At 40.3% G+C, this 12,764-nt stretch overlaps 1 protein-coding gene across 1 annotated transcript in view; it reads left to right on the top strand.

Moving 5' to 3' along the window:
* Window positions 1-12,764, top strand: part of LOC106579432 (cadherin-23) — a 692,150-nt gene that overhangs the window by 648,825 nt on the left and 30,561 nt on the right. Inside the window, exons 62-65 of the mRNA XM_082965932.1 lie at window positions 1,790-1,990; window positions 7,982-8,022; window positions 8,163-8,223; window positions 8,450-8,579. Of these exons, the coding sequence (XP_082822058.1) occupies window positions 1,790-1,990; window positions 7,982-8,022; window positions 8,163-8,223; window positions 8,450-8,579 (433 nt within the window). The remainder of the gene's footprint in view (window positions 1-1,789; window positions 1,991-7,981; window positions 8,023-8,162; window positions 8,224-8,449; window positions 8,580-12,764) is intronic.

Raw genomic sequence — 12,764 nt, forward strand, 5'->3', positions numbered from 1 at the left:
CAATAGTCCGCAAGTAGCAACCACGCAGCCGTCATACCGCTTAGGAAGGAGACGCGTTCTGTCGTCTCCTAGAGATGAATGTACTTTGGTGCAAAACGTGCAAATCAATCCCAGAACAACAGCAAAGGACCTTGTGAAGATGCTGGAGGAAACAGGTACAAAAGTATCTATATCCACAGTAAAACAAGTCCTATATCGACACAACCTGAAAGGCCGCTCAGCAAGGAAGAAGTCACTGCTCCAAAACCGCCATAAAAAAAGCCAGACTACTGTTTGCAACTGGACAGGGGGACAAAGATCGTACTTTTTGGAGAAATATTCTCTGGTCTGATGAAACAAAAATAGAACTGTTTGGCCATAATGACCATCATTATGTTTGGAGGAAAAAGGGGGAGGCTTGCAAGCCAAAGAACACCATCCCAACCGTGAAGCACGGGGTGGCAGCATCATGTTGTGGGGGTGCTTTGCTGCAGGAGGGACTGGTGCACTTCACAAAATAGATGGCATCATGAGGAAGGGAAATTATGTGGCTATATTGAAGCAACATCTCAAGACATCAGTCAGGATGTTAAAGCTTGATCGCAAATGGGTCTTCCAAATGGACAATGACCCCAAGCATACCTCCAAAGGTGTGGCAAAATGGCTTAAAGACAACAAAGTCAAGGTATTGGAGTGGCCATCACAAAGCCCTGACCTCAATCCCATAGAAAATTTGTGGGCAGAACTGAAAAAATGTGTGCGAGCAAGGAGGCCTTACAAACCTGACTCAATTACACCAATTCTGTCAGGAGGAATGGACCAAAATTCACCCAACTTATTGTGGGAAGCTTGTGGAAGGCTACCTGAAATATTTGACCCAAGTTAAACAATTTAACGGCAATTTTACCAAATACTAATTGAGTGTATGTAAACTTCTGACCCACTGGGAATGTGATGAAGGAAATAAAAGCTGACATAAATCATTCTCTCTACTATTATTCTGACATTTCACATTCTTGAAATAAAGTGGTGATCCTAACTGACCTAAGACAGGGAATTTTTACGAGCATTAAATGTCAGGAATTGTGAAAAACTGAGTTTAAATGTATTTGCCTAAGGTGTATGTAAACTTCTGACTGTATGTATGTATGATTATATATATATATATGAACATTTATGTATGCGTATGTATATGTATGGGTATGTACGTGTATGTATGTGGATATTTTTACCAAAAAAATACATGGGGGATTGGAAATGATGCAGACAATTACATTGATGGAAGCAACAATCTTTCCGCAATATTAAGAAAAAATAAATAAAAATGTACAATAAAAATAAATAAAAGATATGTTTCCACCAGCCCCAGTATATATATCCCAATTTGGGTCTGGTGTCCGCCTTCCCTCTAAACGTTACATCTTTATTGCTAGGCAGGAAGTTAAGTGATGCGGCCAAAAAACTGTTCCTTGTCCCTTAATTTAATGTGAGCTGACCTCGACCCCCATTCCTCACTAAATCACCTCTCTCCACCCTTATCAGTGACTGCAACAATGTGATTGCCTTTCCTTTACTCAGTACATTCCAAGCTTAATTGCCACACCATAAACATTCTTCCTACAGATAACCATTAACTTCTGGTGTAGAAACCAGACTATGGCACTCATTATTTCAAGTTTAGGAGTCAGAACCCATCATAGTAATTATATTTCTATGTCATTACATTGTTACTACACAAAAAACATGTTTAAGTATACTCCTCTTTGTGCTGAGCCCATTGTCTCTCCTTCCCTGGTCTTGTGGTGGACAGGGTGATTCAGATGATTGATGAGAACAAGGAACAGCTGAAGAACCTGTTCAGGAATTACAACATCCTGGATGTACAGCCTGCCGTCAGCGGGAGAGCACCTGATGACCTCACTACGCTACAGATGGCCATCATTATCTTAGCTGTGTTGCTCTTCTTGGCAGCCATGTCATTCATCTTCATGAACTGGTACTATCGCACAGTGTAAGAGCCTCCCACTATTATTCAAATCAAATTTTATTTGTCACATGCGCCGAATACAATTCATGTAGAATTTACAGTGAAATGCTAGCTTACAAGCCCTTCCCAACAATGCAGAGTTAAAGAAAAAATTCCAATTGTAACGCAAGAGGAATAAAATAAAATACACAAGATTGGCGCTACAGTTGAAGTCAAAAGTTTATATACACTTAGGTTGGAGTCATTAAAACTCGTTTTTCAACCACTCCACAAATTTCTTGTTAACAAACTATAGTTTTGGCAAGTCGGTTAGGACATCTACTTTGTGGATGACACAAGTAATTGTTCCAACAGTTGTTTACAGACAGATTATTTCACTTATAATTCACTGTATCACAATTCCAGTGGGTCAGAAATTGACATCAAATCAAATTTTATTGGTCACATACACATCGTTAGCAGATGTTAATGCGAGTGTAGTGAAATGCTTGTGCTTCTAGTTCTGACCGTAGAGTAATATCAACAAGTAATCTAACAATTTCACAACAACTACCTTATACACACAAGTGTAAAGGAATGAATAAGAATATGTACATATAAATATATGGATGAGCATTGGCCGAACAGCATAGGCAAGATGCAGTAGATGGTATAGAGTACAGTATATACATATGAGATGAGTCATGTAGGGTATGTAAACATTATATAAAGTGGCATTGTTTAAAGTGACTAGTGATACATTTATTACATCCAATTTTTTATTATTAAAGTGGCTAAAGATTTGAGTCTTTATGTTGGCAGCAGCCACTCAATGTTAGTCATAGCTGTTTAACAGTCTGATGGCCTTGAGATAGAAGCTGTTTTTCAGTCTCTCGGTCTCAGCTTTGATGCACCTGTACTGACCTCACATTCAGGATGATAGCGGGGTGAACAGGCAGTGGCTCGGGTGGTTGTTGTCCTTGATTATCTTTTTGGCCTTCTTGTGACACCGGGTGGTGTAGGTGTCCTGGAGGGCAGGTAGTTTGCCCCTGGTGATGTGTTGTGCAGACCTCACTACCCTCTGGAGAACCTTACGGTTGTGGGCTGAGCAGTTGATTTGCACATACACTGAGTTGACTGTGCCTATAAACAGTTTGGAAAATTCCATAAAATGATGTAATGACTTTAGAAGCTTCTGATAGGCTAGTTGACATCATTTGAGTCAATTGTAGGTGTACTGTGGATGTATTTCAATGCCTACCTTCAAACTCTTTGCTTGACATCATGAGAAAATCAAAATAAATCAGTCAAGACCTCTGAAAAAAAATGAAGATGAACACCTGAAGATACCACGTTCATCTGTACAAACAAGGATAAACACCATGGGACCACGCAGCTGTCATACTGCTTAGGAACGAGACGCGTTCTATCTTCTAGAGATGAACGTACTTTGCTGCGAAAAAATGCAAATCAATCCCAGAACAACAGCAAAGGACCTTGTGAAAATGCTGGAGGAAACAGGTACATAAGTATCTATATCCACAGTAAAACGAGTCCTACTAATTTGGCCATAATGACCATCGTTATGTTTGGAGGAAAAAGGGGGACGCTTGCAAGCCGAATAACACCATCCCAACCGTGAAGCACGGGGGTGGCAGCATCATGTTGTGGGGGTGCTTTGCTGCAGGAGGGACTGGTGCACTTCACAAAATAGATTGCATCATGAGGTAGTGAAATTATGTGGAAATAGTGAGGGAAAAAAGTATTTGATCCCCTGCTGATTTTGTACGTTTGCCCACTGACAAAGAAATGATCAGTCTATAATTTTAATGGTAGGTTTATTTGAACAGTGAGAGACAGAATAACAACAAAAATATCCAGAAAAACACATGTCAAAAATGTTATAAATTGATTTGCATTTTATTTGACACCCTCTCAATCAGAAAGATTTCTGGCTCCCAGGTGTCTTTTATACAGGTAACGAGCTGAGATTAGGAGCACACTCTTAAAGGGAGTGCTCCTAATCTCACCTTGTTACCTGTATAAAAGACACCTGTCCACAGAAGCAATCAATCAATCAGATTCCAAACCTCCACCATGGCCAAGAGCAAAGAGCTCTCCAAGGATGTCAGGGACAAGATTGTATACCAACACAAGGCTGGAATGGGCTGCAAGACCATCGCCAAGCAGCTTGGTGAGAAGGTTACGACAGTTGGTGCGATTATTCGCAAATGGAAGAAACACAAAAGAACTGTCAATCTCCCTCGGCCTGGGGCTCCACGCAAGATCTCACCTCGTGGAGTTGCAATAATCATGAGAACGGTGAGGAATCAGCCCAGAACTACACGGGAGGATCTTGTCAATGATCTCAAGGCAGCTGGGACCATAGTCACCAAGAAAACAATTGGTAACACACTACGCCGTGAAGGACTGAAATCCTGCAGCGCCCGCAAAGTCCCCCTGCTCAAGAAAGCACATATACATGCCCGTCTGAAGTTTTCCAATGAAACATGGAGGTGGAAACATTATGCTTTGGGGGTGTTTTACTGCTAAGGGGACAGGACAACTTCACCGCATCAAAGGGGACAATGGACGGGGCCATGTACTGTCAAATCTTGGGTGAGAACCTCCTTCCCTCAGCCAGGGCATTGAAAATGGGTCGTGGATGGGTATTCCAGCATGACAATGACCCAAAACACACGGCCAAGGCAACAAAGGAGTGGCTCAAGAAGAAGCACATTAACCTCTTACATCTAGACATTCCGCTAGCGGAACACCGCTCCAATATCCAATGATAGGGTGTGGCGCGAAATACAAACTCCTCGAAAATCCGAAAACTTCCATTTTTCAAACATATGATTATTTTACACCATTTTAAAGACAAGACTCTCCTTTATCTAACCACACTGTCCGATTTCAAAAAGGCTTTACAACGAAAGCAAAACATTAGATTATGTCAGGAGAGTACCTAGCCAGAAATAATCAGACACCCATTTTTCAAGCTAGCATATATGTCACAAAACCAAAACCACAGCTAAATGCAGCACTAACCTTTGATGATCTTCATCAGATGACACTCCTAGGACATTATGTTATACAATACATGCATGTTTTGTTCAATCAAGTTCTTATTTATATCAAAAACCAGCTTTTTACATTAGCATGTGACGTTCAGAACTAGCATTCCCACCGAACACTTCCGGTGAATTTACTAAATTACTCACGATAAACGTTCACAAAAAATGATAACAATTATTTTAAGAATTATAGATACAGAACTCCTTTATGCAATTGCGGTGTCAGATTTTAAAATAGCTTTTCGGCGAAAGCACATTTTGCAATATTCTGAGTAGATAGCCGTACCATCACAGGCTAGCCATTTTGACACCCACCAAGTTTGGTACTCACCAAACTCAGATTTACTATAAGAAAAATTGGATTACCTTTGCTGTTCTTCATCAGAATGCACTCCCAGGACTTCTACTTCAACAACAAATGTTGGTTTGGTTCCAAATAATCCATAGTTATATCCAAATAGCGACGTTTTGTTCGTGCGTTCAAGACACTATCCGAAGGGTAACGAAGGGTGATGCGCCGGCGCGTTTCGTGACAAAAAATTCAAAATATTTCATTACCGTACTTCGAAGCATGTCAAACGCTGTTTAAAATCAATTTTTAGGCAATTTTTCTCGTAAAATAGCGATAATATTCCGACCGGAGTGGTTGTTTTCGTTGAAAGACTGAAAATGTAAAATGGCCTCTTCACGTGCACACGCGTCTCATTGTTCTCAGATCGACCACTATCCAAATGCGCTACTGTTTTTCAGCCAGAGACTGCAGAGTCATCATTCAACGTTCTGGTGCCTTCTGAGAGCCTATGGGAGCCTTAGAAAGTGTCACGTTACAGCAGAGATCCTCTGTTTTGGATAGAGATGACAAAGAAGGCCAAGAAATGGTCAGACAGGGTACTTCCTGTACAGAATCTTCTCAGGTTTTGGCCTGCCATTTGAGTTCTGTTATACTCACAGACACCATTCAAACAGTTTTAGAAACTTTGGAGTGTTGTCTATCCAAAGCTACTAATTATATGCATATTCTAGTTTCTGGGCAGGAGTAATAACCAGATTAAATCGGGTACGTTTTTTATCCGGCCGTGAAAATACTGCCCCCTATCCATAACAAGTTAAGGTCCTGGAGTGGCCTAGCCAGTCTCTAGACCTTAATCCCATAGAAAATCTGTGGAGGGAGCTGAAGGTTCGAGTTGCAAAAACGTCAGCCTCGAAACCTTAATGACTTGGAGAAGATCTGCAAAGAGGAGTGGGACAAAATCCCTCCTGAGATGTGTGCAAACCTGGTGGCCAACTACAAGAAACATCTGACCTCTGTGATTGCCAACAAGGGTTTTGCCACCAAGTTCTAAGTCATGTTTTGCAGAGAGGTCAAATACTTATTTCCCTCATTAAAATGCAAATCAATTTATAACATTTTTGACATGCGTTTTTCGGGATTTCTTTGTTGTTATTCTGTCTCTCACTGTTCAAATAAACCTACCATTAAAATTATAGACTGATCATTTCTTTGTCAGTGGGCAAACGTACAAAATCAGCAGGGGATCAAATACTTTTTTCCCTCACTGTGTATTGAAGCAACATCTCAAGACATCAGTCAGGAAGTTAAAGCTTGATCGCAAATGGGTCTTCCAAATGGACAATGACCCCAAGCATACTTCCAAAGTTAGTGCAAAACCTCTTACACCTGCTCCAATAGCCAATGATGGGCGTGGCGCGAATTACAAATTCCTCAAAAATACAAAAACTTCAATTTGTTCAATCAAGTTCATATTTATATCAAAAACCAGCTTTTTACATTAGCATGTGACGTTCAGAACTAGCATACCCCCCGCAAACTGTGACCATCACAAAGCCCTGACCTCAATCCCATAGACAATTTGTGGGCAGAACTGAAAAAGTGTGTGCGAGCAAGGAGGCCTTACAAACCTGACTCAGTTACACCAGCTCGGTCAGGAGGAATGGGCCAAAATTGAACCAACTTATTGTGGGAAGCTTGTGGAAGGCTACCCGAAATGTTTGACCCAAGTTAAACAATTTAAAGGCAATGTTACCAAATACTAATTGAGTGTATGTAAACTTCTGACCCACTGGGAATGTGATGAAAGAAATAAAAGATGAAATAAATCATTCTCTCTACTATTATTCTGACATTTCACATTCTTAAAAGAAAGTGGTGATTGTAACTGACCTAAGACAGGGAATTTTTACTAGGATTAAATGTCAGGAATTGTGAAAAACTGAGTTTAAATGTATTTGGCTAAGGTGTATGTAAACTTCCAACTTCAACTGTATATACAGGGAGTACCAGTACAAATCAATGTGCAGAGGTATGAAGTATTTGATGTCGATACTGTATGTCCATGACGGCAGGGTTAAGTGTCTAGTCATCAGGATAGATAATACGAGTAAAATATATAACAAAGTAGCTGCAGCAAATGATGAGTGTAAAAGTGTGTGTGTGTAATATGTACAGTATGTATGTGTGTTTGTGTTGTTTTGGTCTGCGTGTGTGTGTAATGTGCGTGTGGGCGTATGTAGTGTGCGTGAATGTCAATGTATATGGTTTGTATAGTCTAGTGAGTGTACATAGGGTCAGTGCAAGATAGAGTCAGTGCAGATAGTTTGGGTAGCATTAATTGACTATTTAGCAGTCTGGTAGTCTTTTCGCTTATCACCCTCTGTCACCCTTTCACCCTCATTGTCAAACATAGCATACTGATCCACTTTAACTTATACAATCCAATAAGCTTACTCATACTTAACCACTTCATTTTACAATATGTTCTTGTGTATCAAAGTATAGATTGCTCTTTCAGTTAATCTCAATAGTCTATAAAACATGTTTTTCATTTCAATGGAATTTGTAATGGTGTTACTTCAAACTGGCTATGATAGATACTTTGACATGGCTATGTCAACATGTTGAACGTCTCACCACCTGTCTGTGTGTTTTTCTGTGCTACAGACACAAGAGGAAGCTGAAAGCCATTGTAGCAGGATCCACAGGTGAGAGACAGCACCGAGGGGAAAGTCCCTGCAAGCCTAACAGCAGGATGTGGCAAACTATGGACTAGTTTGACTAGCTGTGTGTGTGTGTACGTGTGTGCGAGTGATTGTAATTCACCCGTTTGTCTTCTGTCTTCCAGGGAAGCAAGGTCTCATGGACATCCTGGATTTGCCCAACACCAATAAATACTCATTTGAGGGGTGAGACAATAGATTACAGTGTTTATGCATTTTAAAACCTACAGTACTTTATTGCACTTGACTCATGTCATTGATATGATGTATGTGTGGGCATATTCCTTTTACAGGTTCACAGCTACATGCAGTGCTGATCTTAAATATCTGACAGTTGTGTATACAATATTTAATAAGACTGATGAAGTGTTAGCTGGGTAAGGTTATAGCTAAGACTGTTGTTGACTCTCAGGGCCAACCCTGTGTGGCTAGACCCGTTCTGTCGGAACCTGGAGCTAGCTGCCCAGGCAGAGCATGAAGATGACCTGCCGGAAAACCTCAGTGAGATCACTGACCTGTGGAACAGCCCTGCTCCTACTCACGTGAGTACAGCTATTAAAAAGTGGCGGTCGGTGCCATTTAAGATGAAGGAGGACACTTTTATTATGGGCATGGCCTTATTTCTATTACAGCATATTGAATGACTGTCATTCATATTCCATTGACCCAGTTCATTTTAACATTGATAGGTTTAGGCTACTACATGATACTCACATTTTCCCTACAACCTAGCCTATGAATGAAAGTTTACAACCTGGTGCACACAGGTTGAGAGAAGATTTTGAGGTGACAGACAGTGACACATGGACAGACAGTGACACATTTAATACCTCCTTCACACTTGCCTGCATCTAGCTGATCTAGGGTGCAATCATAAGTCCAACAGTTGCAAACAATAATTTTTATTAGACATATTCAGGTATATTTATCCCCATTTCGTTCCATTTGCTTCCATTTAAAAAATGTCTTTCAACAGAATCGGCGGAATGAATACACCCCTGATCAAGTGGAAAGACAGTTCACTTTCATAGCAGCCATATTGTATTCCTTCTCGCATCTATGCACTCTCCTCCTCTTACCTTTTCCCTTCGCTTGTGGACTTCAATGCACAACACATCAGCTGTATGAGACCAGGTGAAAAAACCTTTCCAAGCAAAACCATATTATAACCGCTAAACACAGCCTACATCGTTGTCACCATACTAGCTATTTGTATCATCATAGTCAACATAGCTAACAGACCTAATGCGTTAGTAAACCCGCTACAATCAGGCAGTAACGATAGAGTCAGTAAGTAGTTTAGCAGTTACACCGGCGGGCCCTAGTGGCAATAAATTAGTAAAACCAAAAGCTTGTGTTGGATAGTCATAGCCAGCTAGCTAACATAGCATCCCTCTGTTTGAGCAGTGTGTTTGAGTAGGCTAAAACTAGCTAGCTGCATTTGCTATCTAAGTAAGTGAAACTTCGAGTGAAAAAATGACTCTCTCTCTTGCTTCTCCTTCATTTTTGAAGAAATGAATTAGTTTAAAACTGTTCAACTATTGTCTTTCTCTCTCTTTGAGTCAACTACCCACCACATTTTATGCACTCCAGTGCTAGCTAGCTGTAGCTTATGCTTTAAGTACTATATTTATTATCTGATCCTTTGATTGGGTGGACAACATGTCAGTTCATGCTGCAAGAGCTCTGATAGGTTGGAGGACATCCTCTGGAAGTTGTCATAGTTACTGTGTAAGTCCATGTAGGGGGTGAGAACCATGAGCCTCCTAGGTTTTGTACTTGAAGTCAATATACCCAGAGGAGGACGACAGATAGCTGTCCTCCGGTTACACCATCGTGCTACCGTACAGAGTGCTTTGAGGCTACTGTAGACCTTCATTGCAAAATAGTGTGTTTTAATCAATTATCTGATGACCTGTGAATACTGTTTATTCAGGATAGTGGAGCCTCCTCCCCTTCCTCCATTGAGGAGGCACCACTGCTATCTATGTATGTTCATGCATTTCTATGAGTACACCCAGCAAACCACAATTGGTTCTGTGAAAGTTCCCAGAACATTCATTAGGTTGTGGCAAATGTTCTAACACAAAAACTGTCCAGCCGTGCTGATGATTACACAATGTTTGTATAAAACTTTCGCCATGTTACAAGAACGTTCCCAGAACACATTTTGTCTGTTCTTTAAAGGTTCCCAGAATGTTTCTTTAGGTTGTTGGAACAGTCTGGTGGAAACACTGTGGGGACATCACAAAATAATCTGTCAAATTGTACGGATGATTATGCAATGTTTGTATAAGGGTGCAAAAACATTCCCCTTATGTTACAAGAACATTCCCAGAGCACATTTGTTATGTTCTTTAAAAGTTCCTAAAACATTTATTTAGGTTGTGGGAACCTTGTGTGGATATGACAAGATATATGTTCCCAAATCACTAAAACTGTCCAGTTGTGCTGACATTCAGACAATGTTTGTATCAGGGTGCACAAAACATTCCTTTGATGTTGCAAGAATGTTGACAGAACAGCCTTTCTAAGTTATTTAAAGGTTCCCAGAACATTTCATTAGGTTGTGGGAGAAGTGTGGGTACATTACAAGATATAGGTTCCCAAAGCACAAAATATGCTCAGTTGTGATGACATTCATACAATGTTTAAGTTAAGTTGCACAGGGCATTCCCTTAATATTTTCACATGTGAGTTCCAAATATCTCTAGCGGTCCCACCAGCGTGAGTTTTTTTTATGAACGTGATGTCAGAATGCGCTCACTGTTCCAACATTTGATTGTCACTCAACAGGACAGTTAACCCATGCTGCCCTCAAACCAATTAGCTTCCTGCTAATTATCTATGTTTCAACTTGTCAAGTAGCCCATTGCACTGTGCCAGACAATTTACATCTCAGGCACGCTATGCTAATGTAAGATGAATATTAGCTAGATGAGCCGGACAAAGTTCTCTCTTTGATGAGAGCCCAAGCACTCCCCCAGTGTTTCCCCAGGTCAAGTATGCAAGCATTTACGCATCTCCAGTCAGAATCTTCCTGAATGTTTTACCTCTGGCGCATTTTCCGGCTGGCTCCCCCATTGCCTTCATTGCTGTTTTCATTACTAATAACTATTTTGGACATTTGTGTGGTCCTATCAAAGTAAGTGGCGTGCCTTATTACGTTAGCATAATAGTTTCTGTAAATCGTGTTATGTTGTTTCTACTGTAGCACACCTTATGTAGTTATGTATGGAACATAAAGTATACTGTGTGTATTCCTTTATAACTGTGGACACGCAAAGTACTAATTCCATAACCTTTATGGTTTTATACTCAATTGTGCTTATGTAGCTAGCAACATTCTTGTATTAGCTTCTGTTGTATCCTTTGAAGCCCTGGCTTCATCATGACCATTGCCTGTGTATTAATTTGGCTTGTTTAGCATAGCCCTGCTCTGCACTGCCCTGCCCCCTTTTGGAGCTCTTCAGTTACTGTTTCTTACTGTGTCTTATATCATTCATAATTATGATTTGTGAATGCAAATTATTATTTTTAAAGCAGTGTTATTAAGTTACTTCATTGAAATATTGTTTTATTGCTATATCCTGATATTGTATTGTAATTACTAATAATTCCTCTTTATTCTGTACTTTCAGAAACCACACACACAAACTGTATTGAATATTATTTGCCAACATCATAACTCGAACTGGACTTCTTTTTTGCCAAAGAATGAGGCCAGCTTTTGTATGCTGGCAACATATTCTTTGAACAGCACAAAGTTTTACTGGAAGAAAAAACAACAAGAAAAAACTTAGGCCTGTATGTAATGGTTGTCTATTTTATTGAAGTATTGGCAAAAATAAAAAGTTTTACTAGAGGGAAAAAGTTTGAGTTTTACTAGAGGGAAAAAAAGAGCAAGAAAAGACTGACAACTCATTAATATGCATAACCCATATTTCAATATTCAGTGATTGAACAATAAAAACTGCATGCCGTGCATTGAGGTGTAGGGGATTGTCTGCAGCAGGATGGCTCCAAGTTGATGAACGCCGAAGGGTGTGATGCTCCTCCAGCAGCTTTCTCATGAGGTTCTCTCTGTGCTATTGGTAGGTAATCAAGGAGTGGGGAGGAAGAGTGAGTGGTGAGGATGATGAGGGTGGATGAGATATTGTCAATTTAATTGCATTTTGGAACTGTATGTGATTTGTATGTGAATTGTATGTCAAATTCCAAAAACATAGTTCCGTAATCATCTCACTTGTTAGCTGGTGGTGAACTATGTGGTCATTGAGGACAGCAGTGTCGATTAGATGGAAAAATATATTCTTGTACCACTTGTTTTCAGAGCACATTCCACAAAGGTGTTTATCATGTCCGCCTTATCCACGGCCCCCATTTATAGGTTATAGTCAAGCACACAGTCTGGTTTGATCTTTCTCTCTCCCATCAGGTGGTCCAACTTCCCAGTGGCCAACATGATTGCTATGGACAGTGGAGAGGACATTTGTACATTTTTTTTTTTTACATTTTAGTCATTTAGCAGACGCTCTTATCCAGAGCGACTTACATTTCATATTTTTTTTTTTTTTCCCGTACTGGCCCCCCGTGGGAATCGAACCCACACCCTGGCGTTGCAAACACCATGTGTTGCAAACACCATGCTCTACTAACTGAGCTACAGGGAAGGTCGTGGACGTTTCGTTTGTCATGCCACTTTAGTGCCAGCTGTTGACCGTTCT

Source organism: Salmo salar, chromosome 19 (assembly GCF_965601325.2).
Source record: "Salmo salar chromosome 19, fSalSal1, whole genome shotgun sequence".
NCBI classification, from domain to species: domain Eukaryota; kingdom Metazoa; phylum Chordata; class Actinopteri; order Salmoniformes; family Salmonidae; genus Salmo; species Salmo salar.